The sequence below is a fragment of the Nyctereutes procyonoides genome, unplaced genomic scaffold (genome assembly GCF_905146905.1).
Source record: "Nyctereutes procyonoides isolate TBG_1078 unplaced genomic scaffold, NYPRO_anot_genome, whole genome shotgun sequence".
Classification (NCBI taxonomy): Eukaryota; Metazoa; Chordata; class Mammalia; order Carnivora; family Canidae; genus Nyctereutes; species Nyctereutes procyonoides.
This window is the reverse complement of record NW_026575133.1, coordinates 47,211,358-47,232,076: the sequence shown is the minus strand read 5'-3', so window position 1 is coordinate 47,232,076 and position 20,719 is coordinate 47,211,358. Positions and strand designations below refer to the sequence as shown.

Below are 20,719 nucleotides of genomic sequence, written 5' to 3'. Positions count from 1 at the left end.
GAGGGAAAGAGAGAGAATGGCAGAGACACAGGCAGAGGGAAAAGTAGGGTCCATGCAGGGAGCCCGATGTGGGACTCGATCCCGGGTCTCCAGGATCAGGTCCTGGGCTAAAGGAGCCGCTAAACTGCTGAGCCACCTGGGCTGCCAGCTCTGAATATTTTAATATATTAGTTTTAAAAGGATGTTGGTATTTGAACGTGATTGCTGTAAACCAGGAGGGGGAGATGTTTTCCTGAAAAGAAGTTCAGGAATTGATGGGATTCTGACATTTCCAATCCCTAAGTAATGATCGTCTGAATCTTTTTTTTCTTTCCTTCTAAGCAAGTTTAGTGGCTTTGTCATTAGCCAGCCCACAATTGCTCTGAGCCCACCATATGGGAGTCTGCTGTATTTGTGCTCCCATGCCTGTGACACAGAATATTTAAAGACCAAATGAGTTAGTATCAGTGAAATATCAACAAACAATTAACTATAAGGATAATCACTATTGCTTCTATACCATTAATCAAAAATAGTACTTTTTTCCCCCTAAATTTATTACAGGTTCATCTGGGAAGTGACACTTATAATGTAAACAGCAGCATTTCCTGATGGCATAAGGCAGCTACTGAACACTACCATGCAATTTAATTTAATTACATTTAATTGCTCACATGCTGCATAGAGAGACCACAATAGTCACTGTACAGCCATCAACATTAGTATTCAACAACAACAGAAAGTAATCACTTCTATTTCTTGGCCAAGTCCATTGACAAGTCCATTGACCCGATTCCAAGCATTTTGTATGTCTTACTGGGCATCTTTCCAGAGCTCTTTATAGGAGAGAACACTGACCCAGAGTGGCCTCAGTGTTTCCATGTCTTGAGAATTAGCTGTTTCTTAAATTTCATCACCTTACACAGCCTATTCTGTGATGGTACTTAGCTGGTTTTTGGTTTGATTTGGTGAACATTTCAAAGAACTTGAATTTCTGGAATATGAAGACACATCCATGGGTAACAGGAAACTGACTGTCTTTATCTTGTCCCTAAAGAGAGCAGAATAAAGAGAAGGTAAATAAGACTTCTTAGTGAGCCTTTATATAAAATATTGACTATTTTTCTAAGCCACCAAATACTACCTAAAGCATCAAAGCTCATTTGAAATACATCATAATATATTTTGTTTAGTTATTTAACAATAATGCCAAAAATATATTGGAATTGGACTTTTCATTAAGCCCAATGTAGAGTGCTGATAAAACTAAACAATTGAGGGAAGATTATTTTCTTAATGTTTAAAGTTAAAGAATATCATATTGTCTCAGGCGAAGAGTCTTTCACATTGAAGCTCTTCAGGTGAAATGAAGCAGAAATTTGAGACCATTATTTTATAATCCAGATCAACCTGCAATTATAGACTTTGAATTAACGGAATATCCATCACACCTGAACAACAAAGGGGAGAAAGGAGAGGTGTCAGGGACTCCTGTCTTCTGAAGGATTAAATCGTTCCATTGTGCCCACTCCTTTCACCTCCAACAGTGTTATATCGAATTTTGACATAAATTAGGATATGCTACTCTCAGGAAAGAGTCAAAAGAATGGTGTTTGAAATCACTGTCTTTTCTCCAATTTCATCCTCTCTCTGTCTCTCTCTCTTTGTAGTAGATAAGGCTATCATTTCACTGAGTGGCATATAGTGGCCTGTATCCAGGGGAACACATCTGCTCCCTCCCTTGGGAGGAAGGCTAGTGGTTCCATATGTTGGGATCAATAAAATAATAACTGCTCTGTCACTTATAAGCACTCACTTGACTATCTCATTTGTTCTTTACAAAAACTATGAGATAACTGCTATTATGATTCTTTTTTTTTACAAAAGAATAAACTATGGTATTAAATAGAGTTATAACTTTTCTAAGGCCAATGATGGAGTTGAGATTTTATCCATCTGATTCCAGAGGCTGCTTTCTTAACCATTTTGCTATAAGAAAAGGAAAGGATACAGTGGACTCTTGAGCAAAACAGGGGTTAGGGGCTCTCAGCCCTGGGGCAGTGGAAAATCTGCACATAACTTTTGATTCCCCCCCAAACTTGACTACTACTAGGCTACTGTTGACTGGGAGCCTTACCAATAACATGAATAGTCTGTTAGTACATATTTAGCATATTGTATGTATTATATACAGTATTCTTATAATAAAGCAAACTAGAGAAAATAAAGGCAATCGTTAAGAAAATGTTCCTTAAGAAAATCATAAGGTATTGTACTTACTGAAAAGATTCCACGTATAAGGGGAGTGGTGCAGTTCAGACCTGGGTTGTTCAAGAGTCAACTGTGTATTTATTTAATGTGTCTGGTTTCTCCTACCAGCAAAATGAATAATATAGTATTTCTAATTAAATTCATAATTAATTAATTAACTTTTATTAAAAATATTAATTTGAGGAACGCCTGGGTGGCTCAGTGGTTGAACGTCTGCCTTTGGCTCAGGACGTGATCCTGGAATCCAGGGGTCGAGTCCCACATCTGGCTCTCTGCATGGAACCTGCTTCTCCTTCCTCTACCTATGTCTCTGCCTCTCTCTCTCTCTCTCTCTCTCTCTCTCTCTCTGTCTTTAAAATAAAAAATATTAATTTGAGTACAATTGACACACAATGTTAGATTAGTTTCAGGTCTACAACATAGTGATTACACATTTCTATGCTTCATGCTATGCTCTATATGGACCTTTCCCCCTAATTTTTTTGACAGCCAGAGATTTTTTTTTCTTAAACACAAGAGAACATTAGATTTCTAGGTTTGTAGTTTCTATGAAAACTAAGGAAAAATTAAAGTTCTTTATCTGGTTTTTGGAGAGTGTTTGTTATTAGAAATATTGACATTGGCATTATTTTGTAAAACACTTTCTTGGTATAATAATGAAAAGGCTCACAAGCAAATTAGGTATGATGTTTGCCTGCTTCAAAAGCCAAGCAAATTGGTTCTTGATAAATCTTTGTAAATTCTTTGCGAGCTATTAGAAAGTAAATGGATTTACAAAAAAATTAGAGGACTAATGTGATGACACATTACTTTACTAGTTAATTACTGAGGAAGTAAAAGACAAAATTAAAAAGCACTATAACAAAAAAAATACATGCTTTATTCTTCTCAACAGTTATCTGCATCAATTGGATTTTATGCCAACCCAGCTGTTGATTTCAAGCCATTACTGATTTTCTTGTTTTAACACAAACCTGCAATTGGCTCAGTCTTTCCCATTAAAGTAGATTCTAAATTACGAATGGATTGTGTTCTAAATAGTTTATTCTTTGGCAGCTTGGAATTTGGAAAACATTTTACTTCAGAAAAATAATACACTATAAATGTTGGTTAGGCTGCCAAATGATCACAGAAAATAACATGAATTGAAGTGGGAAAATTAATAATACCGTATTTCTCAGCATTGTAGGTCTGCGAGAATGTAATGGTTTAAGTGCAAAAAATAAAACATTATGATATGTGCACGGCACAATTTCATAATATGCAGACACGGACTGGAAAGATAGATGTCCATCAAAATCTAAATGGTGGTTATAGACTGAAGTTATAGAAGATTTTCCTTTTTATACTTTTTTACTTTGAATGCATTTATATTTTGTAATTTTCGTTTTACAATGAATATTTAGTGCCTTTATAAACTGTATATATATATGCATGCATACATATGTATATATATGTAAGTATATGTGTATATATATATAATTTTTTAAAACAATGGACATTCTTTTTTACGATGAACATTTAGTGCTTTTATATACATAAACACACAATTTTTTAAAGCAAAAGTCACCTCTCTGCCTTTCTTCCCTCTCTCCTCTTGGAAAACACATGGCCATTGGAACACATGATTGGGTGTCCACTTCTTGCTTCTGTATCCCACATCTGCTCTGCCAATGAATCTTATGAGATTCATCTTCAAAGTATATCCAGAAACCACATCCTCTATTACTGCCCTTGGCCAAGAAATAATCATCTTTTGCCTCGATTATTTTTTAAAAAGATTTTATTTATTTATGAGAAACACAGAAAAAGAGGCAGAGACATAGGCAGAGGGAGAAGCAGGCTCCCTTCTAGGACCCTGATGTGGGACTTGATCCCGGATTCTGGGATCATGCCCTGAGCCGAAAGCAGAAGCTCAACCGCTGAACCACCCTGGTGTCTTAACCTCAATTATTATTATTTTTTTTAGCCTTAAACCTGGTCTTTTTATTTTCTGTATCATTTTCCTACAGTCTTTTTTCAAGCAGAACTCCCAACATGGTCTTTTATCTTTATTTATTTATTTATTTTAATGAAAGGAGTATGTTATGCACCTAGTTCACTTGGAATAAATCCAGAATCATTGCAGGGGAGTAGCAGGTCATCCCCTCATGCTTTGCTTTCATCTTCTCCCTCTCTCTTGCTTGCTCACTCTGTTCCAGTCACACCAGCCTCCTTTCCTTTCCTCAAACACTGGTCATGCGCCCCCCCCCCAGCATCTCTTGTATTTGTTGTCCTCCATTCTTGGAAAGTTTTTCCCACCCAGCAATCATCAGGACACTTTCCCTTTTTACTCATATGGCGAGGTATTTTCTAGCCATGATATATACAATTTCAACAATGCTTGCTCCTTCAACCCTTCTTTTCCCCCTTTTAATTGGTTTAAAGTTATCTTTCATATGTATCACCCTCTAACACAAATGATACACTTTTATGTATTTTCTTGTTTATGGATGATTAGTGTTACAAAGGAACATGCTCCCCGTGGGCAGGGACTTTGGACAATGTCATTTTTTACTGTATCCTCATGGCGTAGAATCCTGTCCAGCATGTGACATGCCTCCAGGATTATTTATTGAATGAATGAATGAATAAATGAATGTAATGAAGGTATGAAAAAAATAGATCAATAGGATAGAAATGAAACTTAGGATAACACATGCCTATTGACAGGACCAGAGAAGAGAGATATAGGATCTTTCTCTCTGTTAGTAACATTTTTTTCCTTTTATATATAAAAACATTGAAGAAAATGTGACAAAATTGTTGCAGATGAAAACAGTGGTATTTGTAACATTAGCTTCTGAATATTTTTGCCTTTTAAAACTTTTCAGAAAGACATCTTTTACTAGCTTTCCAATAATTACAGGACAAAGCACACACTTGTGAGCATTGCACGGAAGGCCTCTCATATGGATCTTGCTCCCTCCTTCACCCTCATTCACTTGACTACTCTAGTTTTCCCCACAGTCATGTTTTCTTCTATCTCCTTGCCTTTTCTGCTCTACCTGGGGTGATCTTTCCATTTTCCTTTGCCTGGCTACATGCAGCTGTCTTTCATGACTCAGGCTACTCTATTCCTATAATAGAACTTTCTGTAAGTGAAACACGATTTTCATCGTGTCTTGTAAAATTCAAATGAAACTGGCTCAGCCTTTGCGTCCTGCATCCTGTGGGAGGTCCATGCTCTTTCCAATATTGATGAGAGTCCTAGCAGGCCTATCACTGGTATTATCCCTTTGGTTTCTTGCCACTGCTGAGTTTGATGACTCTTTTATTCTTCCCACAACCACATTTGTTCCAATTTCTCTTCTCCATGTGAACCCAGGCCTCTTTTTCTCCTTGAGGGAGACAAATGTGTAGAGACTCTTGGTAGAGAGTCAAGGCCTAACTGGGAATCAGAAGGCAGGGGTGGGGAGGGGAGATCATGCTCTAGCCTTGTAGAGGGAATAAATTAGACTTGATAGTGACAATTTTGTTCTGAAAGGGCCATTGGCTCTACACACTTCTGGTGTCACTGTCCAACGTTCCTCTTAAAGACTCCCTGCCTATCTCTCAAATATTTCCTCAAATCTCTTTTTTCTTCAGGCTGCGCCTACCTCCCTACACACCAGCTCCTATAGTTGGCAGAACAAATTCCTTTTCTCTTTGTCTCTTGGCCCTTTTCAGTTATGCCTTTTTTATACCCCTCAAAATCCACTGGGTCACTTCCTGCACAAGAACAATCCTCTCTCAGAGAGGAATTCTGTGTTCAGTTCCTAAAAGAAGTGTGTCTTTTCCCTGAGAAGCACTTTATTAGAGTGATCGTTCACTTGTGTATCTTTGCCACTGAATGAAAGTTTCGAACATAACATTTTGCTTTTGCTGAATATTTTATCAACAGTGGCCAGCTCAGAGTACAGTCATTGGTGTTCGATGAGGAACAGCAGACTGATTAGGTGTTCTGCTCATAGAGGAGTTTGAGTGCCATTTGACCTCAAAAAATTTTTTTCTTTCTTTTGATCCCTAAATGCACATAAGTGAGATGGAAATTATTTAGGCCTAAGAACCTACTTGGTTTTGTTTCCTCCACTAGATTAAGACCTTGTTTATCCAGAGGAATGTCTCAGCACCCATCACAGCATGTGCCAATCACCTGGATTGAGGCAGATTGTATCTTACCTGGTTACCTGACCAAAAACATGCTCAGGAGAAGCTCTTTGGTTGGAACTCGTGCTGGTCAAAGAATCTGCTACAAACATCTCTTCTTCATTGTCTTGCTTCTTAACTGAAGAACATGCCAGTGATTTAACTCTTCTCTGAGCTTCTAGAATCCCACTCTTGGGGTGTCTTTCCCCACCTTTCCGAGGATCCTTTGCAGTAAATGAATGAATAGGTGAGGAAATGGAATAGCGTCTAACAATCATGACATTGTCTGTGTAGGAGACACAAAATTTAAGTTCATGAAAATTTTACCTTGAATGACATCCACAAATGGCAAATTATGTTAATAGTACTTCATCAAAATGAACTAAATATATCTATTGCTTTTGATTCATTTTTTTCTCACATAAACTACATCTGTTCCCTGATTTATTTCACAAATAATTGAGTTCCAGTCACATGCCAGGCACTTTTTTTATGAGATAGAGATGGGGATATGGTAGTGACTCACACAAAACTCTTGCCCACACGAGCTTACCTTCTTGCATGCAGGCAGATGATAAACAAACATCATGTGATAAAATTCAGGTAGTGATAGGTCCTAAGAAGCCAAGTTAGGCTGATAAAGGCAAAAGGATAGAGACAGATGAGGTAGGGGCTCTGACAACTGTATAGTGTGGTCAGGAAGACCTTTGTAAAGATGCATTAGAAAAGAGACCTGGACATGTAGAAATAATAAAACAAGACTTTACAATGGGATGACCATGGATATTCTGGAGACGCCAACTCTGGACAGCTTTTCTCTCTCCTTCTAGAAGATTGTAGAAGAACTTGTTCATCATAGACCCTCACCACCTGAACGGCCACAAATAATTGTACTAGTTGCTGTTAACTGGCCTATACTTGGTGTGTCTTGACTTTAGTTGGGATTGTCATTATGAGGAAGCCTGTTGATTGAGAGATAAAAGCACAGGACCGTATGTGGAAAGAAGCAGAGGTGACTTGCATAGAAAACTGGAGTGTTCCTGAGAGAGAGATGGAGAGATTTATGGCCTTAGTTTCCAAGGACTTTCAATAAGTTCTTTTCTTGATGTGAATCAAGGTTCTCTGTTCCTTGTAACTTAGGCACTTGATTAAAAGAGCTTTATTTTAGGGAGTTTAGTTTGTCTGAATCCTCATGACACTGTACTAATGCTGACCAGACATCCAGTTATTACCCAGGGGGCTAAGAACTCTGACCTCATGGGTTGGTTTTCATTTTCTGGAGCACTTAAGGAATGTTTGTCAAATCTTTTTTCTTTCTTGTTACAGTTCTGGCATAAACTAGCATGGATATTTAAGAAAGGCCTGCATCGTGTTTCAGTTTTAAGAGTGCTAGAAGCACAATTGTTTTTTACTTAGGTTTGCTGCCTACATCGGCAGAATGCAGATGATTATTAAGGCCATTGCAAAAAGTGGAGGCTGCCCTGGCTTTTATGGTTTGGAAGAGCAGAAGATTAACTTTTAAGCAAGAGTTTGGGGTGGGGGGAGGTGGTTTCAGTTCAAATCTATCTGAAGTTAATAATTGTATGCAAATACTGTTTTCTAAATTATTTCTAAACACTACTTTGGCCATGATCTATAACTTCTATAATTGTCTAAAAACAAGTTTATGGCTATTGACAATCAAAAAAGTTTTTGTTTGAAATGATTATGAAACAATCTTTTTATAGTGAACGGTAGGAAATCACAATAGAGGAAATTGTGCCGATGATGGCCAGGGGAAATTTATTCTTATTTGGAAACCTATGCTCCAACTTTTCCAACTTGACCGATTATCAACTTTGCTCTTTTTTCATCTCTCTGGGTCACAAATAGTCTGTTATCCTTTCACTTCTTATTTTGTAAAAGGGAAAGGATATTCAACACAACATCATGGGGTCATTAGCACAATTTCAGAGATCGCTGCCAAATGCAGTATATTTGCCAGCAAAGAATATGAATACATTGCAGAGAATCAAAGGTCCAGCAATGCTGGGGGATCCCTAAAAAGAATCATTTCTTTTATCTTGCTTGCTGCAAAGTATTTCTCTCCTGATGGTCCCAAGGTGACATTGCACAGGGCAGGAGGGTAAGGGCAGCATCCCTGAAAGTGCTGGTTGCATTTCATATCTACCAAATGCTTATCCACTATTACAGATGCTTCCATGAGAGCTTATTCAACAAAGATTCATTCTAATCAGGTGCTTTTCTGCATTCTTCTTCATAATATATATATATATATATATATATATATATATATATATATATATATAATATATCCCCAAGCAGCTGTGTCCCTGGGATGTAGCATAGCTCTGTGCCCTCAGGTGAATGATGGGGAAGTAGGCTTCTCTATTCATAAAATCTCATTTTTGTCTCACTACACATATTGCACAACCAACAAAAGAACTTTTAGTTCCAAGTGATTCTCTTCCAGGTTCTCTTTAATTATTCCCTTTCTTAAAGAGATTCACATTTCTGATTTCATATTGTTCCTTCTCAAAGAATAGGTTTATATTATTCTGTTTTTAAAGGATTGGACAGGTTGCTTAACCTCTAGGTCTTATATCCTCAACTGTAAAATAAGGGGATGATCTTGAAAATTCCTTTCTAGTAGCAAAGGTCTATGATTCAGTTTTATTTTATTTTTATTTTATGATTCAGTTTTAAGTATGAATGCCACTTCAGTTTGAAGTTAAGATACTGACAATGTCTTAAAATTAAAATTGCTGATAAAAAAAACTTATGCCAAAGTCAAATAGCATTTTATTTGGCATATCCAATGATATGAAGATAACTACCACCAAGTAACTCATGTTGAATCTTACCTGTGCTATCTTTTTTAATGTTCTCAACAGCCATAGGAGATAGATTCTATTACTATGTCCATTTCACAGATGAGGTTTTTTTTTATGATAAAAGCATGTTACATTCATAGGATCACAGAACTTTACAGTTAGGAGAGGCTTGGGAAGGTGTTTAATCTATTCCATTCATTTTTACATGAGGATGCTGAGGTCAGGAGTTTTATGTGTCCTACTTAGCACTGACCAACTATTACAAAATTGAGACTACAATACAGTGTCCTCATGCTCAGGCCAATGTTCTTTCTGCTTATATCACTTACTTTTGTGATAGCACATAAAATATAAGACACGGATAAAGACATGCAGAGTAACTCAAGAGGGCTTCCAAGCACAAATTTAAATCATATTTCTTTCTTTGTTTTGTTAATGCAACTGACTAGGGTTCCCCAAATGTTACCAGTTTTTCACCAGTCCTTTTAAACTTAATGCTACCATTCTTGTTGGCAGTTACCATCCATATGCTGAAGAAGTATGATATCAATTGTGTGTTTAGCTCTAATTAATAGTCTAAACTCCCCCAAGCTTGATAGCATTCAGGCCCTGAGAGTTTAAAGGGTAATATTCTTTGTCCTTTGAATGGTGTAATTCTTGTTGTAAAATAGCCACAGATGTACTAAGATAGAACATACTTTTTCATTAGGTTAAGCTAATGATAAGCTTATAGAGAATAGATTTCAAGGAATGTCATTTACCTTTGGAATAAGGCAGTGGTTTTCAAATGGAGGAAATTTTGTTCTTCAGGCAACATCTGGAATGTCTGAAGGCACTTTGGTGGTTACGACTGGAGGGTAAGAGGCAGGTACTACTGGCATCTAGTATTTAGAAGCCAGAAAAGCTGCTAAACAGTGTGCAGTATCCAAGACAGATCCATTAAATACAGAGCTATTTAGTACAAAATGTCCAAGATTGCAGAGGTTGAGGAACTATGGGGTAAGTGTGTATTATAAATATCCCTATCTTTCTCTTCTTTTTTTCTTTTCTTTAACCAGGAAAAAGTCTAACCTCTTTATCAGTTATTCTTTAATTTTATTAAATAACCATCAGACAGAACTACTCAGATCCAGAGTTGCACTTGGCAAAAAGGGAAAAAGCCCTGATTGGAATCTGTTCCAGTTTTGAAATGTAGGGCCCCATGTTAGAGAGAGACCTCTCCAACAGAGAAAACCAGCTGGCAAACATGACGTGTTCCCTTGCCAAGCTGTTTAGAACCTCTAAATGGCATTGCCTGAAGCCTTTGACAGATAATATTAAAAGATTTGAGTATTTAATTATGTACATCAATTTTATTTGAATATGCTGTGTGTAGGCAAGCACTGATAATTTAAATGTAGAATGTGTTTTTCGCTCTGCTGATTTCCGACTTCGTGTGTGTAGTCTTCCCAGTCAAAATACTTTCCCATAAAAAATGAGGGATTTGATTTTCAGAATATATCAGACACTGACCCTGCGTCTTGAAATCTTCCACCTGTATAGGAGGTTGACTCTCATGCAACACACATTCTTATAGGGCAGTAAGGTTCTTTGTAAAACATGGATAAGAAACAACATCTGCCATTTGTTGTGTGTTGGCCAGATGCTATATTAAGCACTTAGTCTATTATTGCAGTGAGATAGGTACTGCAACCCTGTGAGGTAAGTACTCTAAGGCTTCCTAATGTAGAAAACAAAGGTTAGAGATTTCTCGTATCTCTGAGTCAAGTGGATAATGAATGACAAATCACTTGCAACCATATTTATCTGACTGTAATATCCATACACTTAACTACTGTGCAATATTGTGGCTTAATAAGTGAACATGGCATTTGACATATACCCATTCAGTGTGCTATTATGTGACATTTAAATACTTGAGGTCAAGAAGGGGAAAAAAAACCCACGTTGTTGTTATAATGTGACTGGTTTTCATCAACCTGTCATTCTTACCTTTCCAGGAATATCTAGAAATAGTTTTGATGTTGCTAAAATATGTTGCTTGACGATGCTAACGATTTGTTCCCCTAGGGATTTAAAGGTAATCTACCAGGAGAAAAAGGATGGAACTCACCGTTGCAAATACCAACTTATGCAGTTATGTGAGAGGCACAATAAACCTGAATTTAGGAGAGCTTTGCAAAGACGGGCACAGCCCAGAAGAGGTATGGACATTTGGTACCTTGGTGTTCGTGCACAGCTGGAGCTGCCCCAGTGGAAGCACCACCGTGAAGAGTTGCAGGAGATTTTTCAGATGCTTTTTCAAGGTTACCAAGGTATGTGACTTCCTCTTCCCTTTCATCTCCTGATTCTCTGCTGGGGCCTGGGGTTCTCTGACTACTTGAAGTCAGCTTCATCCGAAGGACTTGATTCTCTTTCTCCAGCTTGTTGATCTCTGCTCGCATTTCCTGGATAATTCTCATGAACTGGATGTTAGCTTCCATTTGCCCCTTCTTGGGTGGCTCTGGTCACCTTTTGCTCATGAACCAAATGCACAGTCTACTCAGTGGGACTGGTTGATCCCACCAGTAAACCTTCCTGGACAATAGATGTCACTCTTCTCTGGACCATCTTTCAGCACCTGGGGAGTTAGACTGTCAGGGAGGAAAAGGATCTCCATGACTTATTCATTCTGGGTTTTGTTTTTCAGATAGAGCTTTCCTTTGTATCTTTAATTTCATATCAATCCACAGTTCTAGAATATTGCTTTGTGCCCGAAGAGAAGAGAGCATGCCAAAAATTTCCAGGGAGGAATGTAGTTTCTTATTTCTGTCATGAACTCACCATCCTACCAGCTACTCAGTTTCTCTCTGTTACTACTTCTGGTATCAAATGTTTTATAGAATCATCAACTGTCATTAGGACATGAAAACTGGTGCATAAGAATTATGCCTTGTCTTTTCTATAAAATATGTCATAATTCTGTACTTTGGGGGTAAATTGTTAATTTTGACACTTGTTGATTGAGGATAAAATTAATCGTAGGGGACATATGATTGCAGTGAGGTTACTATAAAAGTTAATTGTGGGATCCCTGGGTGGCGCAGCGGTTTGGCGCCTGCCTTTGGCCCAGGGCATGATCCTGGAGACCCGGGATCGAATCCCACATCGGGCTCCCGGTGCATGGGGCCTGCTTCTCCCTCTGCCTGTGTCTCTGCCTCTCTCTCTCTCTCTGTGACTATCATAAATAAAAAAAAAATAAAAAAAATAAAAGTTAATTGTACCTAAATCTCTCAAGATAAGGTCAAGGACCCAGACAATCACTTTCAGTAGGTTTCTATCTTGTAAGCATTTTTGCTATTATTTGGTTTTAGAATATTTGCTTGGGCAAAGGTTGCCCAGGGATATTTTGGAAATGTAAGAAGATATAGGTTGAACATTAATCTTGAATGAGAAGGACATGCAACGATTGACAGCTTTCGTTACCTATTTCCTGACGAGGTTTCTTTGTTGGGAATGCAAAGTATGAATCTTAAATAGCATATGCTCTGATAGCAGTATCTATTTGAAAATTCAATTAATGTTTAAACATATGCACTTCTGCAATAGGGTAAAAATGATTGGAAAATTTTTCATGGTGATAGTTTTCCTTGCACATTCATTTCCTTGTTTTCTGTGTATATTGATTTTTTTTGGCCTAGCTTAATAAATATTTGTTGATTGATCCAAGGCTGCAGTTTGAAGGAGTGATTGGAGAAAGTCTTACTCCTTTTTTTTTTTCTAAAGATTTTATTTATTTACTTATTCATGAGAGACACACACACAGAGAGAGAGAGAGAGAGAGAGAGGCAGAGACACAGGCAGAGGGAGAAGCAGGCTCCATGCAGGGAGCCTGACGTGGGACTCGATCCTGAGTCTCCAGGATCAGGCCCCCAGCCGAAGGTGGCACTAAACCGCTGAAACACAGGTTCTGCCCCTCCTTTTTTATTCATACACATTTTTATATATATTTAAATCTAAGATGTGCTTATTTTAAAAATAAGTCTAAAAATAATATGGCTGTTTATACTACTTCTATTTGTGTTTAAATGAATTTCAGTAAACATTTCTGTGCAAGGCACTCTATAGGCCATAGAAGTGGGTTGTGGAAATATGGAATTTGGATTTATTTTATTTTTTTTATAAAGATTTTTATGTGTTTATTCATGAGAGATACACACAGAGAGGCAGAGACACAGGCGAGGGAGAAGCAGGCTCCCTGCGAGGAGTCTGATGCGGGACTCCATCCCAGGACCCCAGGATCACGCCCTGAGCCCAAGGCAGATGCTCAACCACTGAGCCACCCAGGAGTCCCTGGAATTTGGATTTTAAAGGTTATTAGTCAAACCGCTTATCAGATGTTCAAATCTTTTCAAAGCATCTCTGTAATTCATTATTGACCCTATACTTGGGCATTTCCCATGTAGGAGGATCTCCTTCCTACCAAGGTATGCTCTTTACTTTTTAATTAAGATTATCCACAATGACCACAAACTGGCCTCTATGTAGCTTATTTCTCATTCTTCTCTTTGGAGAGGTTACATAACACAACCAATCCTTGTTTTAATGAAAATTCTTGTTCCATCATGTTCTAATGAGTGTCTGTTTTCCAGAATGAACATCCTCAATTCTTTCAATTGTTTGCGATCTAATGTGGGATCCAAGGTCTTAAGTCCATCATGGACACTGTCCCTCAAACATGTTTCCATTTATTTATAAGCCTCTTCAATTAAGATGTCAGGCCTAAATGCATTCTCCCAAAGGATTAGAATAACCTAGAGGACACTGTCCTAACTTCTATAGAGTGGAATAGAATATCGGAATATTTTTAAGAAAATATTTCAAGAAGGTGGGCAGTAAAAATCATTTTTGAAATTATGTCCAGCACAACAGAGCAGGAAATAAAAATAACTTGTGAAACTGCTGGAAATGACAAGATAGTAATCATTTATTTATTTAAAAAAATCCATAGTGAGGGGATTATATATTTTAAAGAAGTCAATTTGTTTTTAAGATATAGATTTAATGGAACCCCAATCGAAATCTCTATGGGATTTAAAAAAAAATTGATGAACCCATTCTAGGGATCATCTGGAGACAACAGTTTTGAAGTATGTGAAAATAAAGAGTATTTGTTGGGTCTTCACTTTATTAAAATTTTCAATATAATCTGTAGCTCTAAAAGTGAAAACTGCAAACATTAGTGAATTTGTAGATAAGAAGTTACAGACAATTCCTAAAAGGAACTCAAAAGACAAAAAACATGAAAAAAGCCCAACATCACTAATTAATTCTGAAAATTAAAACAATGAAATACTTTTTTCTTTTTGGACGGGCCTAACAAGTTAGCAAAGATTTTGAAAAGTGAATAAAGTTAATGCAAAACTATTAATAATTGTTTATTGACACATCAACTGACAATACTTATTGATTTTTTTAAAGGTGATTTTTATTTTATTTATTTATGATAGTCACAGAGAGGGGGGGGGCAGAGACACAGGCAGAGGGAGAAGCTGGCTCCATGCACCGGGAGCCCGACGTGGGACTCGATCCCCGGTCTCCAGGATCGCGCCCTGGGCCAAAGGCAGGCGCCAAACCGCTGTGCCACCCAGGGATCCCAATACTTATTGATTGATAGGATTTTTTGAGAAGCAATTTAACAGTAAGAATTAATGATATTTAAAAAGTTTTTAACTCTCGCCTTTTACATTCTACTTTCTAGACTCACTCTACCTAAGACAGTAATTACATTTAAAGATTTTTGTAAAAAAAAAAGGATTTTTGTAAAAGTATGCTTATTGCACATTAATAGCAAAATCTTGGAAATATCTAAATGTTCAAAAAAGGAGAATAAATAAATAAAATATGGAATAGTTATAAAACAAATAGTATTCTGAACCTGAAAATGTTAAGTGAAAATACAATATATCCAACTGTAAATGGAGTAAAATTAAAAGCATGTAAAATGGATTGGAAACACCCCCAAAAGAAAGCAATTCCTATTTCTGGTAAGATTTGGGATAATTTTTATTTATCTCTCTATGCTATCTGAATTAAAATTACATAGTTACATGAAAGACTTCCATAAGGAAAAAATTAAGTAATGAAAATAGATAATTGAAAAGAAATTTAATAAAATGAATCAGTATTAATTTTCCTGGATTTTTTTTTTAAGTCAGCTGGTGATTAAGTCAGATGGCTGTGAGAACTGGAGTTTTTCCTTACTAAACTAGTTTTGGTCTTTAATAGTTGTCATAGTAATTTTGAAATTTACATTTGAGTGAAAGCTACTTAGAATTGGTAAAATCTTATATAAATGCTAGGACTGGTGGTTCTATAATTATTTGTGATGTATTTTCAACGAATATTCCAGGCAATAAACTGGCATGGGGATCCAGTCTGATGAATGGCAGAGCAGGTGATTATTGGCATGTAGAAGAGCTCTATGGCCAGGGTGCCTGGGTAGCTCCGTCAGTTAAGTATCTGCCTTCAGCTCAGGTCCTGATCTTGGGTCCTGGGATCGAGCCCCCTTGCCCTCTCACATTGGGCTCCCTGCTCAGCAGGGAGTCTGCTTCTCCCTCTGCCTCTGTGGCTCCCCTCTGCTCACTCTCTTTCTCAAATAAATAAATAAAATCTTAAAAAGAGAAGAGAAAAAGAGCTATGGTCACTGCCACCATGACTCCTTGATAGGGCTTTGGAACTTTATCTTGAACTAGCAAAATAAAGACTCTGGGGCTTGTTTCTAGAGCAGGAGCCCTTACACCCATCAGCATCACTTGGGAGCGCTTGCTTAAAACGCATGTCTATAGGTCCAACCCTACACGTGTTGTAGATTCTCCTGCAGCAGATTTGGTAAATTGTGTTATAAAAAGAAGCATCCTGGGAGCAATTATAAGTTTTCTGGTGGCCATATTTAAAAAGTGAAAAAATAAAGTTGAATTAATTCTAGCATGTTTTATTTAACACAATAGATCCAGAATATTACCATTTCAACATGCAAATAAATATTAAAATTGCCTCTGAGATATTTTACAGGGCTTCTCTCTCACTAAGTCTCTCAAATGCAATGTGTATTTTACACTTATAGCCCATCGTAATTCAGACACTAAATTTTCATTGGAAAGAATTGATCTGTATTCAGATTTATAAAATTGACATTTGACAAAGTGGATTTGCACACCTGAGTAGGTCCAAACATACTTAAATGCACTTGGATCAGTCTGCCCTCTGCATAGTAGCCTCTACTGATCTTTCCAGTGCAGTGGGAGTAAAAGGCAGGTTCCCACAGTGACTCCTCAGGTCTTAGCCATCTGCTCTTTGGCTCCGCTGATGTCATCTGCCCCTCCCCTCGCTCAACACTCTACTCCACCCCAGTCACGCTGGCTTTCTTGGTTTCATAAACACTCCAGACACATTCCTGCCTGAGGACCGTGGTCTCAGCTGTCCCTGTGACTGTGAGTGCTTCTCCCTAGGCATCTACTTAGCTAATTCCTTCATCTGCTACATCAGCTAATCAACCACTCCCCTCAAGCCTCCAGCATGAGCCTGCATGGTGGGAATGGAGTAGATCTTTGGCTTTTTCCCATATCCGAGGACAAAGTTTAAGAAAGGAGATGAGCTGCATTAGAATGTCTGCTTTCCAGAAAACAGACTTGTCACTCAAGTACCTTCCTTCGATCTACCTTGAATAAATGATGACACAGCACGTCTTTTTTCTGGACATAAAATATTGTCTTGCTAGACTATGGTGTGTAGGTCTGATGTGGTTTCCTTAATCTGTCAGAAACCTCAGTTTTATTCGGTGACAGAGGATGAACCAGGTCAGATTAGAACTCGGGGATTTAAGTGCATCATTACCACTAGACCACATGCCCTGTGTGGAGATACCCAATTGCCTTCCCCTCTAAGACATAAGAGAAAAATGTCATTTACGTGAAATCTTATGTCTCACTTTTCAGGCAGGCATACATTCTGCTGTTATGAATTATTTAAACAGCTGCTGAGAAATTCTACTTTTGCAAGATCTGCTGAGAATTCACTTTGACCTTGAACTCGATATGTAGCTATTGTCAGAGTGATTTCCCAGGTGACCGGAAGCATCTGGCTCTGCAATGAGCCCAGACTCGGGAGCAGATTTGACAGTGTGCCATCTCGCTGTTGTTTGGACATTTGAGACCACACAGTGGCAGAGCAGCCATGTGGAAAGGAAGAAGGAGATGAGAAGTTTCTGATGGGCACAGCATCCACGAAATGCTGATAAGTCTGTGAGAGGGATGTTTAAGGATGCCCTGGGTCAACTCACATGAAAGAGATTAGCTGCTTCCCTTTGCAGCCTGATGCGAGATGATCTTGCCTTGGCTGGCTGTGTGAGCATGAGGAGACTTCCATGGAGACACAGATGGGAGGGAATGTCCCCCATCTGATAGGCTACTGCTGACCTGTGGTGGGTCTCTAATGAGTCCAAGAATTTGAAGGCCTTCTTGGGACTGGCATGTGTACAAAGAATTTGCACTAATAGGATCGACAGGGCCAAATCATGGGTTCTAACTTCTGTTCTGACCCTAACTCATAATTAAATCTTCAGAGAATCTGGGCATTGCAGAAATTATACATCAAATGTCTTACACAGAGAGGCAGGTACAGTAAATGAACGATGATGCCAAGTCCAGCAACTACTCACCTCCTGACATTTGTTGCCATGAAGGAATGCAGGCTCTAGTCCTTTAGACTCTTCCCTCCAAAAGCTGGGAATCCAGATTTTATATGAGAACTCCACATTTTTAAAGTTGGGCAACTAATTCAACCATTCAGATATACTGTGCAGACCCAACAAAACATATTAGAAGGAATGAATAGATTCTCTCAGTCTCCAATGTGTGTGGCTTCTAGGAAACAGAGTCCTTCCTTTTTCCCATGAGAAACCAGAGAAGTTTCTCTGGTCCCATGGACCAGAAAAGTAATATAGCTCTCCAAGATCAACTTGCTTTAATGAACGTTTACTGAGCATCAGGTTTAAGCCTCCAGGCAAGATAACCTGTGGAGAACCTTTACTGGATAAACCTACACTGTAAGACCAAGCCATTCCTTTTTTTTTTTTTCCTGAGCCTGTATATAAAACAGAAGGATAGTTATCTCCACGGAAAACGGTGAAGAGTAAATGACTTTACCAAAAGTACATTGAAATGAGTCAGTTTTCAGTAAGTGTTAGTCGAATAACATCAAATGTTAAAATTGAAGATTGCTGGTTGATGGTTCTTTCTGCCACCCAGCCTCAGCCCTGCAGGGAGGGGGGCTTTGGAGGCCAGGAGGGGGACAGGAAGGCAGAGGATGGAAGGGGAAGAGAGCTTGGTCCAATGCAAGCTTTGGCACTTACTAGCTGTGTCTTTGTAAGCAAGTTATTCCTTTCTGCTGAGCCACGATATTTCTACTTTCTGAAAAATCCCTCTTGTAATTTATGGGTCAACTGGGAAGAGTCGACATCTTTACTGTATTAAGTCTTTATTAGGACATTTATTCAGATCTACTTTTAAGTACTTTCATGGGGTTTCGTAGTTCTATCCAGTAGAGTCTTGCATGTATTTTATTATGCAATACTTGTCTTATCATGTAGCCCTAAATATTTTGTCATTTCTATTGTTATCATCACATGCACTCACTCTAGAAATATTTATTTACTCCTCATCATGTGCCAAGCGCTGGATGTTCACTGAAAAGCAAGACGCACAGAACTCCCTACCTGGGGGAATTCATATTCTAGTCAGGAAGACAGCAAAGAAACACAATAAATAGGCAAAATGTAAAGCACACTAGAAGGGATATGGCTATGGAGAAAAATAAGGCAGGGAGAAGACACAGAGAATGCCAGGTGAGGGCAGTGAGAGTTCGATTTTAAATTCATTTTAAAAACAGGGCAGCAGGGAAAGGTGTCACTGTGAAGGTGACCCAGGGAAGGGAGGGAGAAAACCGATGGGAACACAGCATGTCTGGCATAATGAATGGAAAGAACACAGGCAACTGTATTCTGGTCATGTGTGCCGGCATCACAGAGGCCAGAGCCATCTGAACAGGATGGGAAATGGGAGAAAGTACGAGAAAGAGTCAGGCAGGTATAGGGGCAGACAGAGCAGGTGGGCTCTGCAAGCTACTGTGTGGACTTCAGATGATTTTCCCAAATAATGAATTTCTGAAACCCATTTACGCTTCTTATGGATATATTTGTTTTTTTTAAATAAATTAATTTTTATTGGTGTTCAATTTACCAACATACAGAATAACACCCAGTGCTCATCCCGTCAAGTGTCCCCCTCAGTGCCCGTCACCCATTCACCCCCACCCCCCGCCCTCCTCCCCCTCCACCACCCCTAGTTCGTTTCCCAGAGTTAGGAGTCTTTATGTTCTGTCTCCCTTTCTGATATTTCCCACGCATTTCTTCTCCCTTCCCTTATATTCCCTTTCACTATTATTTATATTCCCCCAATGAATGAGACGATATAATGTTTGTCCTTCTCCGATTGACTTACTTCACTCAGCATAATACCCTCCAGTTCCATCCACGTTGAAGCAAACGGTGGGTATTTGTCGTTCCTAATGGCTGAGGAATATTCCATTGTATACACAGACCACATCTTCTTTATCCATTCATCTTTCGATGGGCACCGAGGCTCCTTCCACAGTTTGGCTATTGTGGACATTGCTGCTAGAAACATCGGGGTGCAGGTGTCCCGGCGTTTCATTGCATCTGAATCTTTGGGGTATGGATATATTTGGACTTATTTCCACATAATTCTCTATCTGCAATTCTTTTTCTCTCAACTTCCTTTTCTTCCCTTACCTCTGTCATCAGATGGCTTAATAAAATTGCCTTTATATAGCACAGATAAAAAAAGAACATAGCCTCTGAATGCACACTCTCTGGCTTTGAGTTCTGGCTTCCACTTTTTAGCAATGTGACCTTGGATCATTCACTTGTCTGTACCCTCGCTGCCCACCTGTGAGAAATAGTGACCAGAAGCAGTTCTTTCATGAGATGGTTCTAAGGGTGGCATGGAGCACTTCAACAGTGGCTAGCATACAGAAAGTCCTCAAAACGTGCTTGTTATTCTTCTGCTGGTTTTAAAGCTGTGTATTGATTGTATTTCTATTCCTTTAACAAATATATATGTGTGTATATATATATTATAAAAATTTTAAAGGCATATTTTTTTAATAATGAGAAGTTATTCAATATGTCTTCCTCCTCTTGACCACTACAAAATCTAACATTCTTTACCTTTCCCTTAACCATTTTTTATTTGTGATTATTATTTAGAATTTGCTTTTTAAAAAACATGCTTTTTTTTTTTTTTTTTTGCCATCATCAGATGACTAAGTTTAAGAATATATTGTGACTCTTTCTGGACTTCCCCTGTCTTTTTTTCCTGGGTTCATCTTTCTTCTTGCTTTAGTGCATT

At 38.3% G+C, this 20,719-nt stretch overlaps 1 protein-coding gene across 1 annotated transcript; it reads right to left on the bottom strand.

Annotated features, from left to right (window-relative positions):
• Positions 1-906: 906 nt before the first annotated feature.
• On the bottom strand, positions 907-11,734 carry CCDC195 (coiled-coil domain containing 195). The gene is made up of 3 exons (XM_055346117.1): positions 11,473-11,734; positions 6,451-6,703; positions 907-1,030 (listed from the first exon to the last, which is right to left on the bottom strand). The coding sequence occupies exons 1-3, from the start codon at positions 11,732-11,734 to the stop codon at positions 907-909; spliced, it is 639 nt and encodes a 212-aa protein (XP_055202092.1).
• Positions 11,735-20,719: the final 8,985 nt, after the last annotated feature.